The sequence below is a fragment of the Eleutherodactylus coqui genome, chromosome 4 (genome assembly GCF_035609145.1).
Source record: "Eleutherodactylus coqui strain aEleCoq1 chromosome 4, aEleCoq1.hap1, whole genome shotgun sequence".
Taxonomy (NCBI): Eukaryota; Metazoa; Chordata; class Amphibia; order Anura; family Eleutherodactylidae; genus Eleutherodactylus; species Eleutherodactylus coqui.
In genome coordinates this window covers 283,440,823-283,455,716 of record NC_089840.1, presented here as the reverse complement: position 1 = coordinate 283,455,716, position 14,894 = coordinate 283,440,823, and the positions used below count along the sequence as shown (strand labels likewise).

Sequence of the window (14,894 nt, the reverse complement as noted above, 5' to 3'; positions counted from 1 at the left end):
TAGGGGTGTACTGTGTATTTTGACCCCACAGTATTTGAATGAATCTAAGCAAAGCAGAAGGAAAAAATTACAATTTTCATTTTTTGGCAATATTGTCAATTTAAAAACTGGGTTTTTTTTGTACAGTGTACATAGGAATGAAGACTTTAACCCCAAAATGGATCCCCCCGCTTGTCCCGTGTTCAGAAACGTACCCATTGTGGCCCTAATCTACTTACAGGACACATGGCAAGGCCTATAATGGAAGGAACATCTGTTGGATTGCAGGGCACAACTGAATAAATTCCAGGCCCCACTGCTCACTTGTATGGAATAAAAATTGACACGTTAAAAAATTCCCCCCCGTCCGCCCCCTTTTTGGCGTTCCCCCAAATCTTAGATAAAAGTAATAATGTGAACTGTGTGGTATTTCCGAAGACAGGGGTAATTACGGGGGCTGGTTGGGATGGGTATCCATTGGATAGCGCCGATTGCATTGCCGGGGGGGACTGCCCGCAGCCCAAGATGACAGCTCCATGCTGTCGGCTACCTGCGGGCACCGACAACATGAAGCTGACACGTCCTCAGCTAAGAGGGTATTAATCCTAAGACGATGCATGTTTCTACGTCCTCTAGGATTAAAGCCCACTTAGTGAGGACGTAGAATCCCGATGGGGCCGTCACTAAGGGGTTAAAATTTTGGAGATTTGTGTGTAAAAAATAAAAGTATGGGGGTTCTGGAGAAATAATATAAAATGTGGCACTCGTTTGTTATTAAGTATACTTAATCCGTATAATGAGCATGTGCAAGACGAGCATGCGCACAAAATTGCGTCTAGAAATGTACCTCTGCTTCCGGTTAAGCGTGTATCGGGATATAGCTCAGCAGCTACTTTCTTCTGGATGCACGCACGTACACACTTCCGGTCGCCCCAGTTCTAAGAAGTACCTGATACTTTTATCATGTCTCTGTGTCATATGCTCATGGGAGGTGGCAGATTAGTCAGTAAGCCCTCCGACTCGCGTTGCATCTCCTGTATTGTATCTATTGCCCTACACTAATGGAATAAACACCAGAAGGTACCGACTCTCCAAAAGAAACCTGGAGGAACGGGTGATAATTTAGAGGCTAACCTGGATTCTTGAGGAGGTTCGCTACTCTCTGCAAACCCCTTATTCAAGTAAGTAAAACCTCATACATAAAAGAGCACAGGGTTTTTGTAACTTGTCTTTTTCACAATTTGTATGAATATTTTATATAGAAATTTTTATAAAATATTGATATAATTGTAATGTTAAAATCTGTTTTATTCTTGGCAGATGACGACATCAGGAGCTCAGAGGAACATTTGATATCTTCAGGTTTTACAGTGGAAGATGATGGTAACATACAAGATACACACGAAGAGCCTGCCATTATCCCAGATGTACCCTCAGCCCTTCCCAGCAAACATCTGTCATCTAATCCTTTTCTAGAGGTTCCATCTTCTGATTCACCACAGACTAGTGAGCAACATAACATTTACAGAAGAGATGTTAAAGAAGAAACAGTTGTCACAGGGAAGAAGTCATTTTCATGTTCAGAATGTAGCAAATGCTATACCCAAAAATCATATCTTGTTAGACATCAGAGAATTCACACAGGAGAGAAGCCATTTTCATGTTCAGAATGTGGGAAATGTTTTACCCAAAAATCAAATCTTGCTAATCATCAGAGAATTCACACAGGAGAGAAGCCATTTTCATGTTCAGAATGTGGGAAATGTTTTACCCAAAAATCAAGTCTTGTTGATCATCAGAGAATTCACACAGGAGAGAAGCTATTTTCATGTTCAGAATGTGGGAAATGTTTTACCATGAAATCAAGTCTTGTTGATCATCAGAGAATTCACACAGGAGAGAAGTCATTTTTATGTTCAGAATGTGGGAAATGTTTTACCCACAAATCAAGTCTTGTTTATCATCAGAGAATTCACACAGGAGAGAAGTCATTTACATGTTCAGAATGTGGGAAATGTTTTACCCACAAATCAAGTCTTGTTGATCATCAGAGAATTCACACAGGAGAGAAGTCATTTTCATGTTCAGAATGTGGGAAATGTTTTACCCACAAATCAAGTCTTGTTATTCATCAGAGAATTCACACAGGAGAGAAGTCATTTTCATGTTCAGAATGTGGGAAATGTTTTACCCAAAAATCAAACCTTGTTGACCATCAGAGAATTCACACAGGAGAGAAGCCATTTTCATGTTCAGAATGTGGAAAATGTTTTACCATGAAAACGGGTCTTGTTTATCATCAGAAAATTCACACAGGAGAGAAGTCATTTTCATGTTCAGAATGTGGGAAATGTTTTACCCACAAATCAATTCTTGTTATTCATCAGAGAATTCACACAGGAGAGAAGTCATTTTCATGTTCAGAATGTGGGAAATGTTTTACCCACAAATCAAGTCTTGTTTATCATCAGAGAATGCACACTGGTGAGAGGCGATTTTCGTGTTCAGAATGTGGGAAATGTTTTACCCAAAAATCAAGTCTTGTTGATCATCAGAGAATTCACACAGGAGAAAAGTCATTTTCATGTTCAGAATGTGGGAAATGTTTTACGAAGAAATCAAATCTTACTGATCATCAGAGAAATCACACAGGAGAGAAGCTATTTTCATGTTCAGAATGTGGGAAATGTTTTACCAGGAAAAAGGGTCTTGTTGATCATCAGAGAATTCACACAGGAGAGAAGTCATTTTCATGTTCAGAATGTGGGAAATGTTTTATCCAGAAATCAAATCTTGTTAAACATCAGAAAATTCACAATTCAAAATCTTCTTCTCTTCTTGAGTTTCTTCTTCGTGATTGAAAACCTCGACCGCCTCACGTGAACTTCTGTTACCGACCATCAAGATGATCTCAGTTGTAAACTAGATTTATTAATATCATGACAATTGAAAAGCCATACAATTAGTAGTTTCCATATTATATAATGTTAATAAAGGTTTATTGAAATCAGCATATCATCCCTAACTCAAAAGTGGTTGCAGGTATTGAAAAAAAATTACTGCGCCTATCAATTTCTGATGGAATTCTGCCCTTTAATCCTCCATCCCATGATCCTCTTTCCATTGAAGTTTTTTGAACTTAATGTATAAGAACCCACTCACATGTTTTATTTTGTCCTTATCCTGGCCGGCGCCTATTACTCCCTATCTACTGAGCCAAACCTTTTAGTTTCTCTTTGTTTTTTCCTGGATTTTAGATTTGTAGCTGAATTTAGTTGAGATTTAAAGGGATCGTCCAGTTGTCAACTATTGATGGCTCATTCTCAAGATCAGTCATGAATAATAGATCTGTGGAGTCTATCACTGGGGCCCCTAGTGATCAGCTGTTCTCTGGGCCAGTGTGCTCAAGGACAGTCTCAATATTGGAATTGCAAAGCCTAAGAGTGAACCTGTAAACCCCCTCTTCCCGCCTGATTCAATATCTGCTTTTTTTTTTTTTTATTGCCAGGGTTTTATCACCCAGGCTGTTTTAGAGGTATTCGCCCTTTTACTTAGAGCAATTTCCTCTAGGGCTATGATTAAAGCACTGCTTGCATTGCACAAAGTAGACTTTCTGACTGTAGGTGTTGCTTTTATCAGCTTTTTAAGAGGCCCCAATTGCAGTGTAATCCCTCAGACATCTTGTCAGCACAATGTGCAGAGTTTACAATGGTTAGTAGGATGATTAACTCACTTCTTAGAGGCAGTTTTCTTTTGAATGTACACCGCCGCTAAAGCTGGTGGAAACCACCCCGTGCTTAAGAGGAGTTCCTCTGTTGTGTCTTCTCTTAAATCTACTACCAAATTCCTGTGTGGCATACTCAAAAGCTTCTAAGAAGAACCATGTCTTCCTGGGTACGTCTGTCTTGTTAGTGTGACAATTTGCAGCTGATCGCTGGGATTATTAAAAAGGTTTTTAAATTTATCGGTCTACTTTTTTTTACCCTGATTAAATATGTTCTGTACCAGATAGAGAATGCTTAGATTTCTGCGATGCACATACTTGGTAAATGCCTTTCCTATTTCACAATTTTCACCAGCGCTCTGTCATATAAAGAGATTGAGAAAGTGTCCCCCCAGCTGTCCAGTATCAATCAGTTGCCGTTCAGGACAGTAGAAAAGTTGAGCTGACAACCTTTGCCCCTTGAATCTACTCAAATGATAGATAGATAAAGATATGAGATGGGTAAATTATAATGTTCTAATCCCCCCTTCCTCTTGTATATCAAAGGCTTGCCAATTACACAAGAGGACAGGAAATCCTTTGTCCCAATGTCAATACAAGTGGCCTTTTGACAGGTAGATGCTGATTTGCTCTCCCCAGGCTGGTGGTTGTTGCTTTTAGAGAGATAATTTTATTACTTCCCCATACCTCACCCCAAGCTCAGGAATTCCCCTCAAACTACGTAAACCCATACCTGGTTATGATTTCTGCCTCATGCTTGATATTCATGCATAGATAAAATCATGACAAGAAATATGGCAGCCTATCTTCATGATTAGAGACCCTCCCAACGAGATATGACTGAAACTAGGGAATTACGATTTTTGAGTTCCTACAAATCCGACCCTCCCTTCTCTGTATGACCTCAGAGGGGTGGGGAGAAGGTGTGTATTGGGGGACCCCACAGTTCTAACCGGTCAATCCATGGAGCTATACTTCCGTATATAGGCGTCCCTCTGTTCTGGATCCCTTTGGGCCGTGTATCCCAAAATCTGGTAACTTTCTTTTATTTTATTCCTGTTTATTTTTAAAATACTGCTGAGTGTTTATTGCCTGTATGTCCTTATTCTCCCCATGCAACAAGCTTTTTGTATATCTTTATACATACTATATATTTTGGCACTACTAGATCTTTTCTAGAATAAATCTAGAATTTATCAGTTCAAGCCCTGTCAGTTTTAAAAGCGAAGATTGTATTAATAATTCATAAATCGAGTTCCAGTGCACCATTGACAAACTAGTAGTGGCAGTGTTTTATTTCTATGCATATTGTAGAGCTCTGGAGTGCGTTATAATGGATCAGGTGTATTATTTGAGCCTTCACTTGGCATGCGTGCAGGAGCCCAGTAAAGCTGGGTACATATCAGCCTGTATTCTAACGACTTCAAGCTTGGATGTTTGAGGACAGAGGCGGGATCAATCGGCATCGTCGGAAAAATTGGTTTGCAGTGCAGGGCCAGGCAGATTGCTGTAGCATTGTGGTCGTAGGTGATGGTCGCTTGTCCGCTGTGTACAGCATTCACAGCTTCTACAAATGAATGTATGCAGTCTAAATTCACAAATCTAAATTGATCAAAATAGTAATATAGTATGCTAAGCTAAAAAAAGACAAATGTCCAGCCTATTAACCCCCTTCTTCCCTGTTGATCCAGAAGAAGATAAAGAAAAACTTTTGGAACTGTATGAGGTTTCAGTAACCGTAACGGAATGGTCACATTTATGGAATACAATTGAACTGGATGAGAGCGACTTTTTCATCTCTAAACATGGCAATGTGAACTTCCGGTTCTGAAGCCATGCTTTATGGTATTTATTTTTGTTTTTATTTTTGTTGGTTAGTATTCTAAAGTCTTCCAAAACTTTGCTGTTAAAAAGTAGTTATATTAGGGACCTTTGGTCTCCGTCGGATAGAATTTACTGGGTAATTTAAGGTTGGTGGTTAATGGTTTTTTAGTGGGAGTGGTGTCTTCAAGTATGGAGTCCTCTAAGGGCTCTCTGTTTTATAACTCTACAGTATGATCCTTCAGATGGGAGTTTGATCTCATTTAGTGAGTAGAATCTCTTTAGTGTCAATTTTCTTACAAAGTAATTAAGGTCTATAAAGAGTTCGAAAAGATCAGGCTCGCTTGATGGACTAAAGGACAAGCCCCTGGATAGTAATTCCACTTTTTTTTTTTTCAACGTGTATCCAGAGATATTGAATATACCCAATTTTATCTCTTCATCGTTGGAGTTTGTATCTTCTGAATTGTTTTTAGATATTTTTGATTTCTGGCGTGTTTTTCTCCCTGCCCATTCGCCACTTCTTCTCCTCCATTTTCTGATCTGTTGCGTGACTGATAAAAGTGAGTAATTTTTGAACATCCCATCGGGTTGTTCCCAATGGTTTTGAGTAGTGTTTTTCCTTTAGGGTTCAGGGACAGCACAGAACTCCGTGTGACCCGGTGTTGCTTATTAGACCCTTTGTTTCTGAAAGTCGAGGGGTTGTCTCCCCTAAAAAAGATGTTATCGGGATAGTACCATGATTTGTATTGTTGGTAATCTCAAATGATTAGCTAGTTGGAAGGATAGGATTAATATTGGTTCTAAGAGGGGTATTTTCCTTACTTTGTAGGAAATTGATCAAATCTGACGGACTTCCTGCGATATTCTCCAGAGCTGGTGGTTCTAAATGCATATCTGAATATATTGGGAATTGGGTGGGTTGGTTGAAGAGTTAGTTGGGGACGGTTTATCCAATGGAACTTGTGTTATGTTTTCTCCAGAGGAGTTCGAATTATTAGAAATAATGGAAGGGAATGTGGGTTTTGAAGGTAAATTATTATTTAATGGATTAGAATCATAAGTGTTTTTTTTGGGGGGGGTAATTCTATCTTCTATTGGCTCTCAGTGCCCTTTCTTGGGTAGGGTTTCTAGGGTATCTGTGCTTCCAAGTAGATTCTCTTGGGATGTGTCTGAATAATAGTTCAGAATGAAAAGGGTTGTAATAATATCCATCTAGTCTGTTTGGCCGTCTGGGGGGGGGGGCGCTAGACGTAAGACCCCGTTCATAGATCCCAAAAGAGGTAACTAGATGATCATTGTATTGGTACTCATAGGGGTCTGGATATTGGTTGGATCTAGAGTTAGAAAAGGAGGAATTTCTGTTACGGTGATGGGATCTTTCTGGATGATTATATAATTCAAAAGTATTTCTTCTGTTCTGGTAAATGTTGTATGTTTTTCTATTATCTGCAACTTTGACCTGTGGGGTAGCTTTATATACCCAAGGGAAATATCTTTTTTCAATTTTTTGGTTTAGATCCCTCTATAATTTTTTGATTTTGGATGGAAGACCCATCATAGAGGGTATTTGTTTCACTCACCAGCTACAATATGTCGACAGACAACTACAAAGATTTGTAACAAAACTCCCTGCATATTTGAAGGACACATCTCAATTATTATCCCTATTGCAACAGATCCCTTGGAAAAAAACACACATATGGGTAACTCTTGACGTTTGCTCCCCATATTCTAACATCCCCCATTTACAAGGAATTGACGCCATTGCCCACTTTTTAGAAAAGGATACTTTAATTCCACCAAAACAAAAACAATTTCTGTTGGACAGTGTGGAATTTATTCTTTACAATAATTATTTTAAATTTAACAACCACTTCTACCTGCAAACAAGGGGGACCGCCATGGGGACCAAATGCGCACCCTGCTATGCGAACATGTACATGGGCGCATTTGAAGAAAACATCAAAGAACCCCACATCTATTTCTATAGACTATACAATGATGACATCATCTTTATTTGGGACGACACCATGGGAGAAGTAAAACAATTTATAAAAAATCTGAACCTAAACACATGGGGTTTAGAATTCACTGGCACTTGTAGCACTACACAAGTTACTTTCTTGGATTTGGACATCTATATTAAGGAAAATAACATTTGTACAAAAACCCATTTTAAACAAGTGGATGCCAACAGTTTCCTGGACTTCAGAAGTGGCCATGCGAAAAAATGGAAATTAAACGTTCCTTTCGGACAATTCAAACGGATCCGAAGAAACTGTTCTACCCTTGAAACACTTGACGAGCAGGCAAAAATTCTATTTATTAGGTTGAAAGAAAAAAAGTATCCAGAAGCCCTATTAAAAACATCTTATATTCGAGCTAGGCAAGAGGGCGGGCCAATACGTACTAATATAATAACAACAAAACAAAGGACATCTGAGAAGAATGAAGGTCGCTATGATCTCTGCTTCATCACGAGATATAACTCAAAACAAAGGGAACTGAGGAATATCCTAAATAAACGATGGTATATGCTAAAAGGAGATCCTTTTATCTCAGAAATACTTTCCACCAACCCTAACCTGATCTTTAGGAGGAGCAAGACGTTGGGAAATATTCTAGCTCAATCATGCCATCGCAAATTCCAAAAAACACTCAAACAAAGGGTCTTTCAATTTTTTTCTTCTACTCCGAATACAGGAGCATATAGATGTGGAACTCCTGGCTGCGAATGTCGCGAGAATATATGCCACCGAAGGCAATCAGTCGATATGGGAACTGACAGTATACCTTTTCAGATCAAGCAATATTTGAACTGCGGTTCTGAACATCTGATTTACTTAATTGAATGTCCTTGCCAAAAACGAAATGTTGGCCGTACAATAAACACCCTACGAAATCATATTAACCAACATAGATACAATACTAAAAGAAATTACCTAAAACACACTGTCTAAGCACTTTTCCATGTATCACAACTCGGATCCCTCTTTAATGAAAATCACACCGATTTAAAAAAATTCCTAAAGGCGAATTCACTAAACTCAGAACTAAGGAGATGTTTTACATTTTTTGTTTTAATACTTTACATCCTCATGGTCTCAATGAGGTACTTGAAAAGATCTAGCTTTCCCTTAATTAAAGGGGTTGTCCCGCGGCAGCAAGTGGGTCTATACACTTCTGTATGGCCATATTAATGCACTTTGTAATGTACATTGTGCATTAATTATGAGCCATACAGAAGTTATAAGAAGTTTTTCACTTACCTGCTAGCGTCCTCGTTTCCATGGAGCCGACTAATTTTCGCCGTCTAATGGCCAAATTAGCCGCGCTTGCGCAGTCCGGGTCTTCTTCTTTTCTGAATGGGGCTCTGTGTAGCTCCGCCCCGTCACGTGCCGATTCCAGCCAATCAGGAGGCTGGAATCGGCAATGGGCCGCACAGAAGCCCTGCGGTCCACCGAGGGAGAGGATCCCGGTGGCCATCTTCAGCAGGTAAGTAAGAAGTCACCGGAGCGCGGGGATTCAGGTAAGCACTCTCCGGTGTTCTTTTTTAACCCCTGCATCGGGGTTGTCTCGCGCGAACGGGGGGGGGGGGGGGTTGAAAAAAAAAAAAACCCGCTTCGGCGCGGGACAACCCCTTTAATTTTATAGCAGATATATTATCATTTTATATTTAATCTGAATATTACATTGAGACTACAAACATATCGATCTATTCTTTGATATTTCAGGTATTTATCAACCACTGTTTATTTTTATGATAATGTTTTAAATGTTTCTTTATAAATTGATAATTTATCTTTTTATATACTGTGAGGGATTAGCGTCAGGATAAGGTAGCCACCTGGGCATCCACGGCCAGAGACAGTGACACAAGGAAATAAAGTTCTTTAGTCCAAGCTTCGCCTGGGTTTATTTCAGCAAAAATGGGGTTTGAGTGTGATGTCCACCAGTCTTTGAAGGGTTGCTGGAGCTCCATGCAAACCAAAAGGTAGGCAGACGTACTGAAACAGCCCATCTGGTGTGGCAAACGCAGTCTTTTCTTTCGCCCTCTCTGTAAGGGGAACCTGCCAGTAACCTTTGGTAAGGTCGAGAGTAGAAAAGTATCTGTCATGACCCAGTCTCTCAATTAACTCGTCTACTCTCGGCATTGGGTATGCGTCAAATTTTGACACGTCATTTAGCTTCCGGAAGTCATTACAGAAGCGTAAAGAACCATCAGGTTTTGGTATCAGCATGATAGGGCTGGACCATTCACTTTTCGATTCCTCAATCACCCCCAGGTCTAGCATATTCTTGACCTCCTCAGATATGGCTCGGCTGCGGGCTTCTGGAACCCTGTATGGTTTCAAATGCACCTTTACCCCTGGTTCAGTTACAATGTCGTGTTTTATGACACCAGTACGCCCTGGTATATCGGAGAACACATCCGAATTACAATGTATACATTCCCTAGACTCTTGCTTTTGGTACTTAGACAGGGACTCTGATACACACACCTCTGGGACCACACTATGGGGGGCGCTCACCGCAGTCAGGATCTCTCTGTCCTTCCATGGCTTAATTAGATTTACATGGTACAACTGTTCTGGTTTCTGCCTACCCGGCTGGTACACCTTATAGTTTACCTCTCCGACATTTCCAATTATTTCATAGGGCCCTTGCCACTTTGCCAGAAATTTACTTTCTAGGGTGGGCACCAACACTAGTATCCGATTCCCAGAGTTGAAGCTTCTCACCTTGGCGGACCTGTTATATACCCGGCTTTGGGCGTTTTAGGTTTGCTGTAAATGTTCCCTAACAATGGGCATGACTGCCGCAATTCGGTCTTGTATAAGGGAGATGTGTTCAATAACACTCCTGTAGGGGGTGGACTCGTGCTCCCAGGTCTCCTTGACTATATCAAGGAGCCCCCGTGGATGTCTACCATAAACTCACTCAAATGGGGAGAACCCAGTGGAGGATTGTGGGACTTCACGGATTGAAAACATTAAATATGGCAGCAGACAGTCCCAGTCCTTCCCATCCTTATTGACTACCTTTTTTAGCATACTTTTTAGGGTCTTGTTGAATCTTTCAACAAGACCATCCGTCTGTGGGTGGTACACAGATGTACGCAAGTACTTAATATTCAGCAACTTACACAGCACCGTCATGACCATTGACATAAAGGGGGTTCCTTGATTCGTCAGAATCTCTTTTGGTATACCCATGCGGGAGAACATATGGAGTAGTTCCCTTGCAATACCTTTTGACGAAGTATTGCGCAAAGGAACTGCTTCGGGGTAGCGGGTGGCGTAGTCTACAACCACTAATATATGTTGGTGACCCCTGCCAGACTTTACTAAGCTGCCGACTAGGTCCATAGCAATCTGCTCAAACGGCACCTCTAGAATGGGCAAGGGCACTAGGGTCTCCGGTAATGGGGCATAGGAGCCATTATTTGACACTCCGGGCAAGACTTACAGTATTGCTTTACGGCCCCATGTACCCCAGGCCAGAAAAAACGCTGAAGGACGCATTCCCTAGTTTCTTCGCCCCCTAGATGACCTCCTAGCATATGCTTGTGCACCTTGTCAAAGACCATTCTGTGATAGGACTGAGGTACCACCAGCTGTTCCACAACCTCCCCACGGACTTTGTCAATCTGATACAACAGTTCTTGATTGACTGCCAGGTGTGAAACACTGTATCAGCCCCTGGGTATTGGGGTTCCCCATTTACCACCTTAATATTATCCCTGGCTTTTACTAGGATGAGATCTCGGAGCTGCTCAGTTCCAAAGTTAGCACGAGACCTCTAAGTTAGGCATAGCAACCACTTCGTCCTGTACCTCCGTCTCACCTGCCAGCACTGTTAAGGGAAAATTATCCCCATTCTCTTGGGTCACCCCTACTGCCGGAATCATACCATCAGGGTCAAACGGTTCTGGACACACATAATACACATTTACATCATCGTGAAGAATACTTGTAGATGACCCTTGGCTTCACCATAAGTCCCAAAATAGCGGAAAGTCTCTCCCGAGAATCGCGGTGTGCATTAAGGACTTTACGACGCCCACCTCATGAGTGGCAAGTCTGTACGGAGTCTCAAGTCTTACAAGGGCAATAGGATACTCCTTAGTGTCCCCATGCACACACACCACCCCCATGCGACAGTCGGTGACTGTTGTGGGATTGCCCAAGCTGCAGTGCACCAGCGTAACCAAGCTCCCGGAGTCCAGTAGTGCTGTCACCGATAAGTCATTCACCTTTATGCAACATAATTGTCGATCAGTCTCTGACACAGTCTCTGCAGAGCATACTGGCCGTGCGAATATTGACCTCCGCCTGGCTGAGTCACAGTCCATTGGCCCCACTGTGAGTGGACAGTTGGCGGCAATATGCCCGGGCTCATGACAGCGCCAGCACAGCATGGGGCCCCGGTCTCCTTGAGGTTCTACCCGGGACCGAACTGTCCATTTGGGACTCCTCTTCTGTCCTAAATGATCCCCCTCTGAGCCACTTCCCTTTGGGACACTTTTGACACCCCTTAAATAAGGAACAGTCTTACCAGCTGCTCCGGCTGACTTGCTGTTCCCGGGGTTGGAACGTCCAGGAGGTGCGGCTTGTAATAAGTCTTCAGGGGCTTTATACCTCTCGAGGAGGTTCACAAGCTGTTCCACGTCTTTGGGGCCCCCTTTTCCCACCCAACGCTGGATTGCGAGGGGGGGGGGGGCAACGCATGGACGAACTTGTCCAAAACAACTTTTTGCACCATCTCCGCAGGGGTCGACTCCTCTGGTTGTAGCCACTTTTTCACCAGGTGGAACAGGTCGTACATCTGGGAGCGGGCTGGCAGGTGGTCAGGAAAGGTCCAGTTGTGCACCCGTCGGGCCCGCACGTTGGTATTCACGCCCAAGTGTGCCAGGATCTCACCCTTGAGTGTGGCATAGTCCTTAGCATCCTGCTCACTGAGGTCAAAATAGGCTTTCCGGGGTTCCCCCATCAGGAAAAGCGCCGCTACCTCAGCCCACTGAGGCACCGGTAGCTTCTCCCTCTCTGCCACTCTTTCAAAGACAGCGAGATATGCACAAACTACGTCGAGGCCTGTCATCTTTTGCAAGGACGCCTGTACCACGGTAGGTGCGGTGGGAAGCGAACCAGACGACCTCTGCACACTTTGCGCCACCGCCAGGACTTGCTCTTGCAGCTGCTGTTTAACACGTTGTTGCTCCTGCAAGGCTAAACGGTTGGCTTCCACCAGGAGAGCATTAGTTTCGGCCTGAGCTCTCATGGCCTCCTCATGGACCTTTTGCTGGGTCGCCGTCATCAGCTGGATGCTGGAGTTCGCCTGAATTAACTGCTTCATTAGCTCCTCCATCTTGGCCGTGTCTGATTGCTGCGCCGTTGCAGCTTTCACCCAGGAAATGGGATTACGGCAGTCACCAGACAATTCTTTCTTGGGCGGTTGCCCTTAGCAACGGTTCTGCAGTTGCTGTAGCAAAATGACCATTAACTGGTGTATGTCTCTTTAAGACCGATGCCCGCATCCAAACACCATATGTGAGGGATTAGCGTCAGGATAAGGTAGCCGCCTGGGCATCCACGGCCAGAGACAGTGACACAAGGAAATAAAGTTCTTTAGTCCAGGCTTTGCCTGGGTTTATTTCAGCAAAACGAAGTAAAACAGGCCTTAACTCCAGGCCAACAAAAATGAACATCTGCTCGTCTGAGCACTCACTATACATAGATCGGTCCTGTCTACTCACTGTCAAAAAACACGGCTTGCTGCGCACAGCCAGTCTGGTCCTCAGACCTGCAGAGTTCTCACCACACTCAAGACCTGCAGGCCCAGGTTTTTATGAGGCCTGTTACCAGCCTCACCTGGTATGTGGGAGTGGCCATCCTACCCTTCGCTTTGACCACTCCAGGAAAAGCCGGCCCGGACTATGCGGCTTGGAGCCACTTTGTAAAACTACACCGTGTCAGTAACTTAGTGTTACTGACACACAAATGCTGGCTTCCTCCACCGAGCCCAGGCTGCTCGGTAACACGTATCTGCCCAGGTACTCCCTAAAGCCACATATGAGAGCATCCTAGGCGAAACATATATGCCCTCCACCACTTTGCCGGTCACTGTCTCACAATACCTATAAACAAATACCTGCACAGCCGTAGAATACAATATGCACCTGTCTATATGATTGATGTCATTATGTAATATTTTATACTTGAATTTAACTATATTTATATTCCTAAAACTATTTTTCTCCCTGTTGTTCTATCACCTATACCTTTGTCTATACTGTACTATTATTATAGTTTTATTTCCCATATTCTTTGCTAAAGTCTTGTTTCTAATCTAATACATTAACATACTTTATGGCTCCAATTGACATTGTCACGTGCCTTCCATTAGTAATTAGCACGCCCCCATCATGCCCGTTTACGTGATACCATTTAGTGTCACGGCCCCTAAGCAGTGTCACCAAGCTTACTTACGCGATACTCCTATGGCCATTACACCACATTATAGGATACAATCTAACCTCTTCACGTGATATTAACAAGTCTCCACCACGTCCGTTCACGTGATATCAATAAGTGTCACGCCCCAAAATAACGTCACCATGCTAATCCACGTAATACCCTCATGACCATTGCACCACATCACATGACATATTCCAGTCCACTCACGTGATATGAACTCATATAAAGGCCTACGTATGACGTCATCACATCATACGAAGTGATATTTCACGTCACTGTGTCATACCGCAAGACATTTTCTATGCCCCTCTATCTCTATGCCTGTCCGCTAGACGCTACGTATGACTACCCCCTATCTAAAATACTGATAGTCCATCAAATTTGATAACGCTAAACGTGCTGCGCCCCATCCCAGACGCTACTATATCATGTGACAACGCCCACGCCTTTTCACCCCGTGACGGGTCTATCGGTAACACGCATCGCTGCGTTCCATTGAAGCCACCAGAAGTAACACTAATCTGACCGGAAGGCACGTCAGGATTGAGACTCCAAGACTCACATGGTATGCCACACATACACGGGGAGGTAACCTTTATTTGTACATATTTGTGTCATTTGTAATATGTTTTATGCTTGATAAAGGCTTCTTAGGAAGCCGAAACGTGTTGCAGAATAAACTTACTGAACTTTGAAAACATCTTTCTACATCTGATTCATTATACGCCTTTTGGGACTGAGGGGTGCCGCGGACTTGGCACCCCTACAAAGTAAGTTATCCACCATAGCCATATTGCTGGAGCGCCAGGAGGTCTTTTTTATACTGTTGTCTAGAACCTTTTCTTGTTCTCTGGTATCTACTTACCTAGAGCCACCTCGTGACGCTCTCC

General features: G+C 42.8%; 1 protein-coding gene across 2 annotated transcripts in view; it reads left to right on the top strand.

The window, feature by feature from the left end:
- The window catches only part of LOC136624338 (oocyte zinc finger protein XlCOF7.1-like), a 407,640-nt gene extending 404,651 nt beyond the window's left edge, over nt 1–2,989 (top strand). For both annotated transcript variants that reach the window (XM_066598274.1, XM_066598275.1), the window contains one exon: nt 1,300–2,989. In XM_066598274.1, the coding sequence (XP_066454371.1) occupies nt 1,300–2,840 (1,541 nt within the window). In that variant the 3' untranslated portion in view covers nt 2,841–2,989. The remainder of the gene's footprint in view (nt 1–1,299) is intronic.
- Nucleotides 2,990–14,894: the final 11,905 nt, after the last annotated feature.